General features: G+C 41.3%; 1 protein-coding gene across 6 annotated transcripts in view; it reads left to right on the top strand.

The window, feature by feature from the left end:
* MDN1 (midasin AAA ATPase 1) overlaps positions 1 to 13400 on the top strand; it is a 153786-nt gene that overhangs the window by 25336 nt on the left and 115050 nt on the right. For all 6 annotated transcript variants that reach the window (XM_059700951.1, XM_059700950.1, XM_059700944.1 and 3 more), the window contains exons 10-16: positions 2992 to 3185; positions 3826 to 3907; positions 6993 to 7088; positions 8677 to 8789; positions 9515 to 9663; positions 11096 to 11156; positions 13182 to 13393. In XM_059700951.1, the coding sequence (XP_059556934.1) occupies positions 2992 to 3185; positions 3826 to 3907; positions 6993 to 7088; positions 8677 to 8789; positions 9515 to 9663; positions 11096 to 11156; positions 13182 to 13393 (907 nt within the window). The remainder of the gene's footprint in view (positions 1 to 2991; positions 3186 to 3825; positions 3908 to 6992; positions 7089 to 8676; positions 8790 to 9514; positions 9664 to 11095; positions 11157 to 13181; positions 13394 to 13400) is intronic.

The raw sequence follows: 13400 nt of genomic DNA on the forward strand, positions 1-13400 counted from the left end.
TTTTCACCCTGATCATAAATGTACATCCTATCTAATAAAAGAGAAAAATGGTAATTGGCGTACGACGATACCCTTTTCATTGGCTAATCAGGGCTATATGCAAATTAACTGCCAACTATGATTGGCAGTTAACTGCCAACTAAGATTGGCAGTTAACTGCCAACAAGATGGCGGTTAATTTGCATATGTAGGCACAATGCAGGGAGGCAAAAGGGAAAGCAGGAAGAAGCCCCCTGCCACTGACAGTGATCAGAAACCCAGGGGGGAGCTAAGAGCTGGGGGGCAGGGCAAAGGCGGCCCCAGGGCCGCCTTTGCCCTGCCCCCCAGCCATGATCGGAGAATCAGGTGCCTTTGCCGCCCTGGCCAGTGATAGCAGGAAGTAGGGGTGGAGCCAGCGATGGGAGCTGGGCACGGTCGAAGCTGGCAGTCCCAGGAGCTAGGGGTCCCTTGCCTGGGCCTAAAGCGGAGCCCACGATCGCGGGGCCGCTGCAGCTGTGGGTCCCCGCTGCCCGGGCCGGACGCCTAGGCCAGAGGCATTAGGCCTGGGCAGGGGTGGAGCCTGCAACCACGGGGAGCTGGGGGTCCCCTGCCCAGGCCTAACACCTCTGCCAGAGGCCTCAGGCCTGGTCAAGGGGCCGATCCGGTGATTGGTGATCAGAGGGTGATGAGGGTCAACTCCTCTGGCCAAGGCATCAGGCCTGGGTGGGGGGCGGAGCCGGGGATTGGGGGGATAGGACGGTCCCCTTGCCCAGGCCTGAAGCCTGGGTCAGAGGCGTCAGGCTTGGGCGGGGGGTGGAGCAAGCGATCAGAGGGAGATGGGGGTCCCCTGCCCAGGCATGATTCCTGGGCCAGAGGCCTCAGGCCTGGGCGGGGGCCAGAGCCAGTGATTAAGGGGAAATGGGGGTCCCCTGTCCAAGCCTGACACCTCTGGCGGAGGCGTCAGGCCTGGGCAAGGGGCCGATCCTGCGATTGGTGGGTGATGGGGGTCAACGCCTGAGGGCTCCCAGTATGTGAGAGGGGGCAGGCTGGGCTGAGGGACACCCCCCCCCCCACACACACACCCAGTGCATGAATTTCGTGCACCGGGCCCCTAGTAGTTATATAATGAAATTACCACTCAGCAATAAAAAGGAATGAACTTCTGATACATGTAGTCATGTCTGGATGAATCTCAAAAACAACTTGAGTAAGAGAACCTGCCCTTCACATGAATCCTGTATGAGTCCATAAAAATGACATACTTAAAACCATGGAACCAGATTTGGTGATTCCCAGGGCAGGGGGTCGGGGAAGGGATTGATTATAAAAGGGGTGCGAGGGAACTTTTTATTTTAGGGGTGAAATAGTTTGACCAAGGTCATAAATGTATAACGAATTTTATAGGTGTTCCCTTCATACACAAACTGTATATTCTATATTTGAAAGGTCCACGAGTGTAACCGTTAAATTGCATTTGTTTATTATTCTTTTGTCCTTATTTAATTTTTAAACCACCTGAAGTATGTTTTCAGCATATTTGTTATAAAATCCTCCAATAAAACTAGATATGAAGAAATAAAATCTGAGCTACCACTTAGAGACGATTTAATATATACAAATTTGAATATACCAATTTTATATACAAATTAGAATCACAATATTCTTTTCAAGCTTATCTAAATATTTTGGATGGTAATATTACTAATATGCACGTGATATTTCTCTTCTCAAATAGATTTGATTGAACAATTTTATATCATAAAACCTTGGAATCAATATTATGAGCGCCAAGTATTATATTGCAGAAAACTCTCAGTTATCGAAGTTGAACAGGATGAGATCTTTTCAAACTTTATTGTTTGCTTTTTAAAGATCAGCTGCCTTTGCCCTAACCGGTTTGGCTCAGTGGATAGAGCGTCGGCCTGCGGACTCAAGGGTCCCAGGTTCGATTCCGGCCAAGGGCATGTACCTTGCTTGCGGGCACATACCCAGTGGGGAGTGTGCAGGAGGCAGCTGGTCGATGTTTCTAACTCTCTATCCCTCTCCCTTCCTCTCTGTAAAAAATCAATAAAATATATATAAAAAAAAAGATCAGCTGCTTTTGATCAGTACTTAACACCAGCTCCTTTTACTGTGGTTTGCTTTTAAAAGGTTATATTCTCTTTCCAATTGACTGCTTATAATTTGCTTTTGGCTGAGAAATGAATCATACTTGAATTGTATTTACAGTGAGTAAATAGTACTTGCAAGATTTTTTAGTGAGTAAATTATTGGGAGTTGGGTGTATATGTTGCTTTAGAGCAGTGGTTCTCAACCTGTGGGTCGCGACCACTTTGGCGGTCGAATGACCCTTTCACAGGGGTCGTCTAAGACCATCCTGCATATCAGATACTTACATTACGATTCATAACAGTAGCAACATTACAGTTATGAAGTAGCAACGAAAATAATTTTATGGTTGGGTCACAACATGAGGAACTGTATTTAAAGGGCCAGAAGGTTGAGAACCACTGCTTTAGAGACTTTTTTCCTATCTGGCTTCTACATCCTAAGCTCTGGTGAGATTGCCAGACAACTGAGTTCTGGGTAGAAAAAAAATTAGTCTTTGAGAGGGAAGGGGCTGTGGGTAAGGGGGAAGTTCTTATACCTTGGTAAAGATGACAAATTTCATAGAGCTATACATTTTTTAAAAAAATATGTTTTTATTGATTTTAGAGAGGTAGGGAGAGGGAGAGAGAGATAGAAACATCAATGATGAGAGAGAATCATTGATTGGCTGCCTCCTGCATGCCCCACACTGGGGATCGAGCCCGCAAGCCAGGCATGTGCCCTTGACCGTAATTGAACCTGGGACCCTTCAATCCGCAGGCCGATTCTCTATCCACCGAGCCAAACCAGCTGGGGCAAGCTATATAATTTTTTGGTTGACTAGTGTCGGAGCAGTTTACATGTGTTTTTAAAAATCACTGTGTCTACTGCTAAATTTTCTTTGCCTTTTTCTCCTTCTGTCAGGTTCTTCAGAACAGATACCCCAGCCTGTTGGCAGTAACTGACCACCTGCTTGGCATTTACACCCAGCTTACTGGAGAGAAACACCACTCTCAGAGTGATAGTTCTGTTGGATGTGAACAGGTACCTAAGGAAGTTTCGGAAGCCAGAACAGAAAACAAAAGACTAAGCCTTGAGGGAAGAGAATTGTCTCTAAGGTACTGGACTAAACACTTTTTTGAGTTGATATTTTAAAAACTGCTTCCCTCAAAAGTTCTTAGCAGCTAGAACTATGCTTACAAGAGGTCAGGTTTGAAATTAGACTTCTGGGCTGCTTCATGGTGTCAGATCCTTTTTTCAGGTCTAGTTACTCGTTAGGAAGACTTGTCATGTTATTTTCGCTTTGAAAAATAACTTTTAAAGCAGAGTGGGAAATAGTTACTGATAATTCTTTTCACTGGGTAGCCTTTGTGACACTTGTGGTCTTAAATAAGACCCTTGTATTTTGCTGTACATGCTGAGTTATGTACCTTTTCTCTCTATTCTCCATGGCTGACTTGCCCTTTGAGAAGTGAGAATTAGAAATGGGCAACTCCCGCAGTTTCCTCTGAGAGTTGCTCCTCTTCTGCTACTTGTGTGGATGGATGGGGGAGAAATGAGCGATAGGTCACTTTCTGGTAGGGGTAGGGACTGGGACCACTCACTTATTCCTTCCTCTGACACTGTTTATCTTCACATTGCCTGAAGAAAGGAGGTGTTGTTATCAGGTGTCCCAGACTTAAGTGGACCAAATAAACTGATGCCTTTGATGTCTTTAGTCTATGGTTTTTTATTTCTTGATTTTTTTTTTTTTTAAAGGGATCTTCTGAATTGGTGTAATAGGATTGCCCATAGCTTTCATAGTATGTGTCCATCAGGATCATTACATATTTTTCATGAGGTAAGTTACAGTGTTCTTGTTTTCTCTGTGTTCTATCAGGCTGTTGATTTCCATTGTTATTTTCTGTGTCTTGACTGCTATCAGAGTTTTTCTTTTGTGTGGTTATTGTTATTATCCTTAGCTAGTTAAAACTGAACTAATGTTGCCTTAAGACTAATTGAGCATATAAATGTTTTGTGGTTCAAATAAGTATAGTTTGAGATAGAATAAAACAGGTACTGAAATTAAAGGTAAAATGAATAAAAAATCTCACAGTGATGATAATGTTATAAAGTATAAAGTGTTTCTAAGATGTTTAATATTTATTCTTATATGTAATTTCTTAGTCTATATGTTAGATTTGTAGGGTTGTAGGGCCTTTAATTTTAGTCCAGAGAAATTTATGTGGAGGTTGCAAAGTATAACCTTGTATGCTGGGCTTGGGAAAAAATGTTATGGGTGGGAAGGAACACATTTCCTATAGAATAGAGCCCTTTTGAATTATAACTCTGCCATATTCAATAAGAACACAGATTTGTTTCCTCCTGCTTAAGAATAAAAGTAGTTATATGTTTTCTTAAGATGTCCAATTTTGATTATAAAGTGCTCTGGTTTCTATCAGTTGGGACTGAGGAGAGAATAGTGACCCAGTTTGGTTTGTAGTATCTCTTTGTGTTGGTAAAGTTACTTTTGAGTAGAAAGAAACCTCATTTGGAGTGTATATTTAAGCTCAGCCTAACCCTGACATGCAGTGTGCCAGTCTTTTAATCTTGTTCTTCTTCAGCGAACTCTTTCCATTCTCCGACATTTCTTATGTGTGTTATAGGTAACCGTGTTTTGTATTTTTAAAATAAAAGTGTAACATTGGTAAGAGTGCTTTTATCTTCTTTAGTTCTGCAAGTATCTGGGGCCAGCCACACTGTGACCTACTAGCTATAAATTCAGGGTTCCCACAACCTCTCAGGTTCAGTAATGGACTCAGAACTCATAGAAGGCACAATTCAGTGCAGGTTACAGTTTTAATATGAAAGGTGTAACTTAGGAACAAAGATGCATAGGGCAAGGTCTTACAGGTCCCAGGTACAGGGGCTTCTGTTCTTGTGGAGTCAGGGTATGCCATCTTCTGGTACATCACTATGTCTACCAATGAGGAAGCTCTCCAAGCTTTGGATGTCCAGTATTTTGTTTAGGTCTCATTATGTCACTAGAGGCCCAGTGCACGAAATTCGTGCACTGGTGTGTGTGTGTGTGTGTGTGTGTGTGTGTGTGTGTGTGTGTGTGTGTCCGTCCGTCCGTGTGTCCCTCAGCCCGGCCTGCACTCTCTTGCAATCCGGGACCCCTCGGGGGATGTCCCACTGCTGCTGGCTCCTAACTGCTCACCTGCCTACCTGCCTGATCACCCCTAATCACTCACCTGCCTGCCTGATCGCCCCTAACCACTCTGCCTTCCTGCCTGATCGCCCCTAACCATTTGCCTGCTTGCCTGATCTCCCCTAACCGCTCACCTGCCTACGTGCCTGATCACCCCTAACGCCTCTGCCTTGGCCCCCGCCGCTGCGGCTTCATCCAGAAGGTTGATCGGCTGTCCGGTCTAATTAACACATTATATGCTTTTATTATTATAGATTAGCTATGTGATTGAGCTCAGTCTCTAGTCCCTCTACCCTCTGCAGAGCTTGGGGGTAGAGGCGAAAGTTTCAACCCTCCAATCAGACATTGGCCTTATTGGCCTGGCCAGCTTTACCTTTAAACTATCTAAGGGCCTCATCCAGAGAATAAACTCTGGTATGGTTCAGAGGGTCTAGTAAAGAACAAAAGATACTCCTTATTCCTGGTCATTCCAAGGGTTATTGAAGCTCTGTGCCAGGAATTAGGGGCAAAGACCAGATACATTCTTTTTTATTTAAATGCTTGTGTGATGTTTATTGATATAATATACTTGATGGTGGCAGAACCAGAAACAGTAAGTCCTCACTTAATGTCGTTGATAGGTTTTTGGAAATGGCAACTTAAAGCAAAACGACAGATAATGAAACCAGTTTTATCATAGACTAAGAGTTAAGTTTGTGCAACATACTTCTGGTCAAAAACTTCTAAATACAGATCTCAAACACTTTTAATATTAAACATTGAAGTAAATGAGCTATATATACATGTAAGAAGATTTATAAGCGAGATAATTATTTTCCAACCCACTTATTCTAGTTCAGGGTCATGGGTGGCTTCTCTCAGCAGCTCTGGGTGCAAGACAGGACCTGACGCTGGACAGGACATCCTTCAGGATAGGGGGCATTCACACACACACTCACTCAGGCTCAGCTTGCTAACATGCACATTTTTGGGATGTGGGAGAAAACCCACACGGACATGGGTCAAACCACACAGGCAGTAGCCCCAGCCAGAATTGATTATTTTTTTCACATCAACATTATAATGAAATAATGTTGAACAAAATGATATTACCTGAGGATTTGTTATCTATTCTTCATTTTGCCACACTCATAGTATCCTTTCTCTTGTCATATTATCGGTCTTCTCTCTTGTAAATATGTTTAACAAAGTGCTTGAGGTATTAAAATTCAACTTTTTTGGGAGTAGAATCCATTTTTGGTGGTGATATGTACTTTTTATTGTATTACATCAGAAGATACATACCTGGTTGGCCTATAAGTAGTTGCTAAGGTTGAGTACTGAGTTAAAGTAAGGCAATGGATTCCTTTATTGCCTACCAGGAGTTTTCCTTTATAGCTAGAAAGTAATGTTTTGGTATTGCTTCCACTGTCTGAGAATAAGTTTCCCTGTGGACCATACACCTGATGATGAACATTATTGCTATTTTTACCTGAATGAGTTTCTTTTATTATGTTTTGTTTCCCTCCCCTAATTAACCAGTACAATGATAGTAAAGCCTTCACATTTGTGTCCTGCCTCTATAATGGCAAGGTTCCTGTGTCTAGCATTGGTGTCTTATTTGGACTCTTCTTAGATTTGCAGAAATGTTCCTGCTGGATTTTATGTTCCTCCCTTTTGTGGCCAAGAGATTGACACTCTGTTATTAATGTATTATTTTAAACATCAGGGGCACTTACCTTACTTATTTTAATAGGCTCTGGACTGTTTCACAGCAATGCTTTCCAAGCATACAAGCAAATTGAAAATGGCAGAAGTCATTGGAAGCAAATTGAACATTTCCAAGAAAAAGGTATGCTATTTTTGCTTTCCTGTTGAAAGGAAGCTGGAGTATTTAGCTTACTTGCTGGTCTCTGGTCTTACCTGGAACAGCTTTTGCAATAACTGCTGCCTCTATTAAAATTGCTAGTTTCATTGCTGCCTCTCATGGCCATAAAGCTGTCACTACTTCCTATGTAAGTAGTTCTCCATGTGCTCAACATTCTTAAAGTGAGCTTCCTGGTGTCCAATATCACATGTGTGCCTTATTCTCCACTATTGTTGTTTCTTAAATATATTTTTATTGATTTCAGAGAGGAAAGGAGATGGGGAAAGAGATGGAAACATCAGTGATGAGAGAGAATCATTGATCAGCTGCTTCTGGCACGCCCCTTATTTGCGATTGAGCCTACAGTCTGGGCATGTGCCCTGACTGGGAATTGAACTGTGACCTCCTGATTCATAGGTCGACGCTCAACCACTAAGCTGCACTCGGCAGGCTATTCTGCAGTTTTAATTAGCATGTTATTCTGTAGATTATGGACTTAGGACTGGAACTGTGTCTTAGTAACACCTCTATAGTTTTATGCACAAGTAGATTTTTTCCAGCTCTTTATTACTAATATCTTCAAACATGGGAAAAGTTTAAAAGAATAGTCTCAATGAACATCTGTGTATACATTACTTGGGTTCATTGCTGACATTGTTAATATTTTTTGCCATTCTTGTTTTATATCAAAATATGTGTGTTTAGAGGGGAGAGCCTTTTAGCAGTGGTGTTGGTTACTGGAGAAGTATCTGGGGCACATCTAGAGGCCGATATCTGGCATTCCCAAATAAATGATGACTCAAAAAACCCTGTGTCAGGAATGGAACCAGTTAGAGGTGTTCCTTAGGCTTCTGAAACTGTTGAGATGGTTTTGGCTTCAAGTAACACTACACTTACTTAAAGGGGCTTAAGCAATAAAATTATAGTAGGTAAGAGAAATGAAAGTAACACCATTGGCTTTGATTGGTCAGGATTCATCCCTTTTGATTAAAGAGGGGTTTACCTTCCCTGAGTACTTTGCCCCTCTCACCCTCCCGAGCCTGATCAAAATCTGGGTTCTTTGGGTTGACGACAAGGATGAGAAAGAAATGGCAGCTGGGTAGATGCTCTGGAGCCCATGTCACAGCTCCTCTTTCTGCTTTGGCTGTAGTGAGATGTACCATAGTTTATTCAGGTCAGTGCTTCCTGCATTATGTTAGAAATTTAAAACAGAAGAAGGCACAGCTGAAGAAAAATTACTTTGATTATTTTTCATATCTTTTAGTAGAGTTTCTGTTTGCTCTATTGGGGTATGTCTGTGTTCACTTTAGATATAGGCAGATCTCTAAGTAGGTTTAGTTGAATGAATAAAAAGTGCTATTATAGGGAAACATTCATAACCAATGTTTTAAAAAAAATTAGAAATTTTAAAAATTAAAATATAAAGTAATTAAAAGCTAACTTTCCTGTCTTGGAAGTACAAAGCACCTCTTAGTAAAGGACTAATTAGAGGGTCACAGTAAGCCTCATGGATGAGGACATGTTAGAAGAGGAATCAAAATGTTACTTAGGTAAAATCTTTCCTCTCCCATAGGTTGAATTCTTCTGTCAACTTTATAAACCAGAAATTGTGATCAATGAACTAGATGTGCAAGTAGGTCGAGTGCGGCTTCTACGGAAACAAAGTGAGGCTGTTCACATTCAGAGGTAAATAGGGTTCCTACATATATGAGAACTGTGGAGTTAGGAACTTGATAGAAGGTCTAGTTCAGCCCCTTTGACTAAACATGTATCTGAACTGTGATTGCTCCACTGAATAGGATGGTAAGGTGTTTTCCCAAAGTATGTTCTATGGAACTGGGTGAGTTTTGGGGGAAGACTGTTCAACCCACTACAACTAGTAACTATTACTATCCATGTTTTACAGGTGAGGAAACTGAGGCTAAGAGAAGTTAAGTAATTTGCTTAAGATAACGTACCCAGTATATTGTCTTATCTTATTGGTGTTCTGAATTGCCAGAGCCTGGTAAAGTGCCACATGTGTACTCAGTGTTTGTAGAACGAATGAGTTTTGCATTTCATATGTTGTAAGGATATCTGTTAGAGCAGTGGTCGGCAAACTGTGGCTTGCGAGCCACACGTGGCTCTTTGGCCCCTTGAGTGTGGCTCTTCCACAAAATACCACGTGTGGGTGTGCACGTACAGTGCGATTGAAACTTCGTGGCCCATGTGCAGAAGTTGGTATTTTGTGCAAGAGCCACACTCAAGGCGCCAAAGAGCCGTATGTGGCTCGTGAGCCGCAGTTTGCCGACCACTGTTTAGAGCATGAAGACCGTTACTTCTCATTCTTATTTGTTGAATCTAGAAAATCTGGCTCTTCAAAAGCTTGTAGCCTGCTTTTCTTAACTGCTTGCTTACTTTCCCCTTCTCAGGGAGAAGTTTACTTTTGCTGCTACGAGGCCATCCTCTGTTCTTATTGAGCAGCTTGCTGTGTGTGTTAGCAAAGGAGAACCAGTATTGCTGGTAGGAGAGACCGGGACTGGCAAAACCTCTACTGTACAGTATTTGGCTCATATTACAGGTAACTCCTAGGGGCAAGGATTCTGCCCCCAGAAAAATACACATTTCACACTGACTGCCTTTTTTTTCTTCTGAAAATAAAGTCAGCAAAATACTGGATATAAAAAAGTGCCACCACTCCACTTTCCCTAGAAATAAACACTGTTAACAGATTGGCATTAACCTTTTTTTGTTCTGCTCTATCGTCTACAAATGCATCTACATATGAATTTGGGTTCATTTTGAAACATGGGGTTGTGCTCTGTGTATTGCATTTAGTTAAGCAAATTGGATATTTTTAAAAACAACTGTCTCATTTCTATTCTGATGGCTAAATAATATTCCACACTGAGCATTTATTTCATTCTAATTTGTAGATATTGACTTACTAAAGGATTTTTGTGGTTTTCAGTTATCTAATGCTAGAGCAGTAATATACAGTGAATCATCTTATACATATCTCTCAGGCTTAGGTGAAATTTTAGAATCCTAAAAGTTATAAAATGAGAGGATCAGCACAAATGCACATTTATTATTTATTATTTTCTAATTTAAATTCTTCGTTGTTTAAAATATTACACGAGGCTCCTTTTTCCCCCATTGACCTTTTCCCTGGCTGTTCCCACCCCCGAGCACATGCCTCACCCCCCTACTGTCTGTGTCCATTGGTTATGCTCATATGCATGCATACAAGTTCTTTGGTTGATTTCTTACCCCCTCATCCTCCACCTTCCCTCATAGGTTGGACAGTCTGTTTGTTGCTTCTATGTCTGTGGTTCTATTTTTTTAAAAAATATTTTATTGATTTTTCACAGAGAAGAAGAGAGAGGGATAGAGAGTTAGAAACATCGATGAGAGAGAAACATTGATCAGCTGCCTCCTGCACACCTCCTACTGGGGATGTGCCTGCAACCAAGGTACATGCCCTTGGCCAGAATCGAACCTGGGACCTTTCAGTCCGCAGGCCGATGCTCTATCCACTGAGCCAAACCGGTCAGGGCTGTGGTTCTGTTTTGTTCATTAATTTATATTGTAAATTTTATTCCGCAAATGAGTGAGATCATGTGATATTTATCTTTCTCTGGCTGGCTTATTTCAGAGCGAATGCACATTTAAAGATTTGTCCCATGCCCATATCTGCACATCCTTAAGAATCTCACTGGATTTTATCAGTCTTGAAATTTTTTTTTTTTTTTAATATATTTTATTGGTTTTTTACAGAGAGGAAGGGAGAGGGATAGAGAGTCAGAAACATCGATGAGAGAGAAACATCGACCAGCTGCCTCCTGCACACCTCCCACTGGGGATGTGCCCGCAACCCATGCACATGCCCTTGACCGGAATCGAACCCGGGACCCTTCAATCCGCAGGCCGACGCTCCATCCACTGAGCCAAACCGGTTTCGGCAGTCTTGAAATTTTCTGACTGACCTTTTTGCTCTTTCTTTTTTGAAGGCCACCGTTTGAGGGTTGTCAATATGAATCAACAGAGTGACACTGCAGACTTGCTTGGAGGGTAAGTGCGGCTTAAAATTGTTTTCTTATTTTGTGTTCCCTGCTTGAGGTAGGAAATACTCTTCTCTTACAAAGCTCAAAGCTAGCCTTGGAAAAATGTTTGAAGTCTTCCACCCCTACCCTTGCTTTCCCATGCGGGGTTGTTATTGGAATTTATTGAGGCGTTCTTCTGTAGATCGATGTTTCTCTGCAGTTTAAAGAACATTTGAGTTCTGATTCTCGAAGATCATGCTGAAATGGGAGGGAGAAAAGGAGATAAGCATATAATAAACTAATATTTTTGTGTGCAATTGCTTATTCAAAATGTATGTTTTTATTGATTTTTAGAGAGAGAGAGGAAGGGAGAGGGATAGAAACATCAATGAGAAACATTATTCGGCTGTCTCCTATATGCCCCCCTTCTGGGGACCGAGCCTGCAACCCGGGCATGTGCCATGACCGGGAATCGAACCCGTGACTTCTTGGCTCATGGGTTTATGCTCAACCACTGAACCACGCCAGCCAGGCGCAAGTAGTTTAAATGTAGCAAGTACATGGGAGCTCATTTGTGCCCTTATCCAATTGATCATACAAAAGATTGAGATCAGTGTGATAATTGGAATTTTGTTTGGGTGCTAACTCGATGAAAATATATATCCATTTTTTCTTGGTATTAGGTTAGCATCAGTTATCAAAAGAAAACTTACGTACATACACTTGGAGAATTTGGTTGTTAAGAATGCCAACTGGGTTAATACAGATAAAGGATTCAGTTTAGTATCTGGCACATGAGTGCCACATATCAGTTTTATTTTAAAAAAAATTTAAAGAGTTAGCTGTCATAATCATTACAACTATTCGTTGATTCAGTGTATTGAATTTGTAAATGAAAGAAGTGGCTTACTGTTTCAAATTAGACTGAACTCCTTAAGAGAAATGTCCATTCATTTAAAGCTGAACACAGTGGCTGAAACACTTAATACATATTTCAAGTGATTAAAAATGAGCAATCATACATACATTTCACAAAAGAAAAAACAAAAATGAACTATAACACAAATACCTACTCAATGGGAACCAACCTAACACCTGGGCGAGCTGGTGATTCAAACTATGAACCATTATACAGCAGGATTCCCAAAGTGTCTGGCTGGTGTGGCTCAGTTGATTGAGCGTCGTCTGTGCACCAAAAGGTCATTGGTTTGATTCCTGGTCAGGGCACATATACAGGTTGTGGGTCGATCCCTGGTCAGGGTGTGTATGGGAGGCAAGCGATCAATGTTTCTCTCACATCGATGTCTCTGTCTCTCTCTATTTCTCTCCATTCCTCCCTCCCTCTCCCTTCCTCTTTCTTTAAAAAAAAAAAAAAATTTTTTTTTAAAAGAATAAATACTGTGGAATAAAATGTTGAGCTGTGGAAGGCCACAAACCATTGCAACATTTAAGTTTCTTTTGCCTACATTTATCTCTTGGGAGCAGAACCTTTCCTCCCTCAATTGAGAAGGCATGAACTGAGTTTATTTTGCTTATGTAAATCAGTTTCAGATATTGTTGTATTTTTTTTCTAAAATATCCTGAAAAGTTTTTGATTGATCTTAATAAAATAAGTTTTTATCATTGAGTTCTATAAATCAGCGGTTTCCAACTTGTGGTCTGCGGACCACTGGTGGTTCGTGAGGTCTGAAAGGTTGGCGACCGCTGGTTTAAGGAAGTCTTTGGAGCAGTGGTCATCAACCAGTGGTCCTCACAAGGTCCGAAAGATTGGCGACTGCTGCGATAAACGATGTTTATTTAAATGTTAGTAAAATAAATGACAGGCCTTTCAGTGCCCAACTATGAGTTTCAAAAATTTTAATAATGCTTTACCTTTAAACACGGTGCAGAAAATACATCATAATTTAAAACTTTAACATAGATTTTAAGTATTTTGGTATTATTTCTGATTTTGAGTAAATGAAATCTTAGACCTGTTCCTATTTTCTGAGTTATGGTTTTTAAGTTCTATTGTCTTCAGTAGTTTTTCAATCACATTTACCATTTGTTTTAGTTACAAACCAGTGGACCACAAGCTTATTTGGCTACCCTTACGGGAGGCATTTGAGGAACTCTTTGTCCAGACATTTTCCAAGAAGCAAAACTTTACGTTCTTGGGGCACATTCAGACCTGTTACAGGCAGAAACGGTGGCATGATCTCCTCAGACTAATGCAACATGTGCACAAATCGGCTGTCAACAAGGATGGAAAAGAGAGTGAAACCGGTAAGAA

This window comes from Myotis daubentonii, chromosome 6 (genome assembly GCF_963259705.1).
Source record: "Myotis daubentonii chromosome 6, mMyoDau2.1, whole genome shotgun sequence".
Classification (NCBI taxonomy): Eukaryota; Metazoa; Chordata; class Mammalia; order Chiroptera; family Vespertilionidae; genus Myotis; species Myotis daubentonii.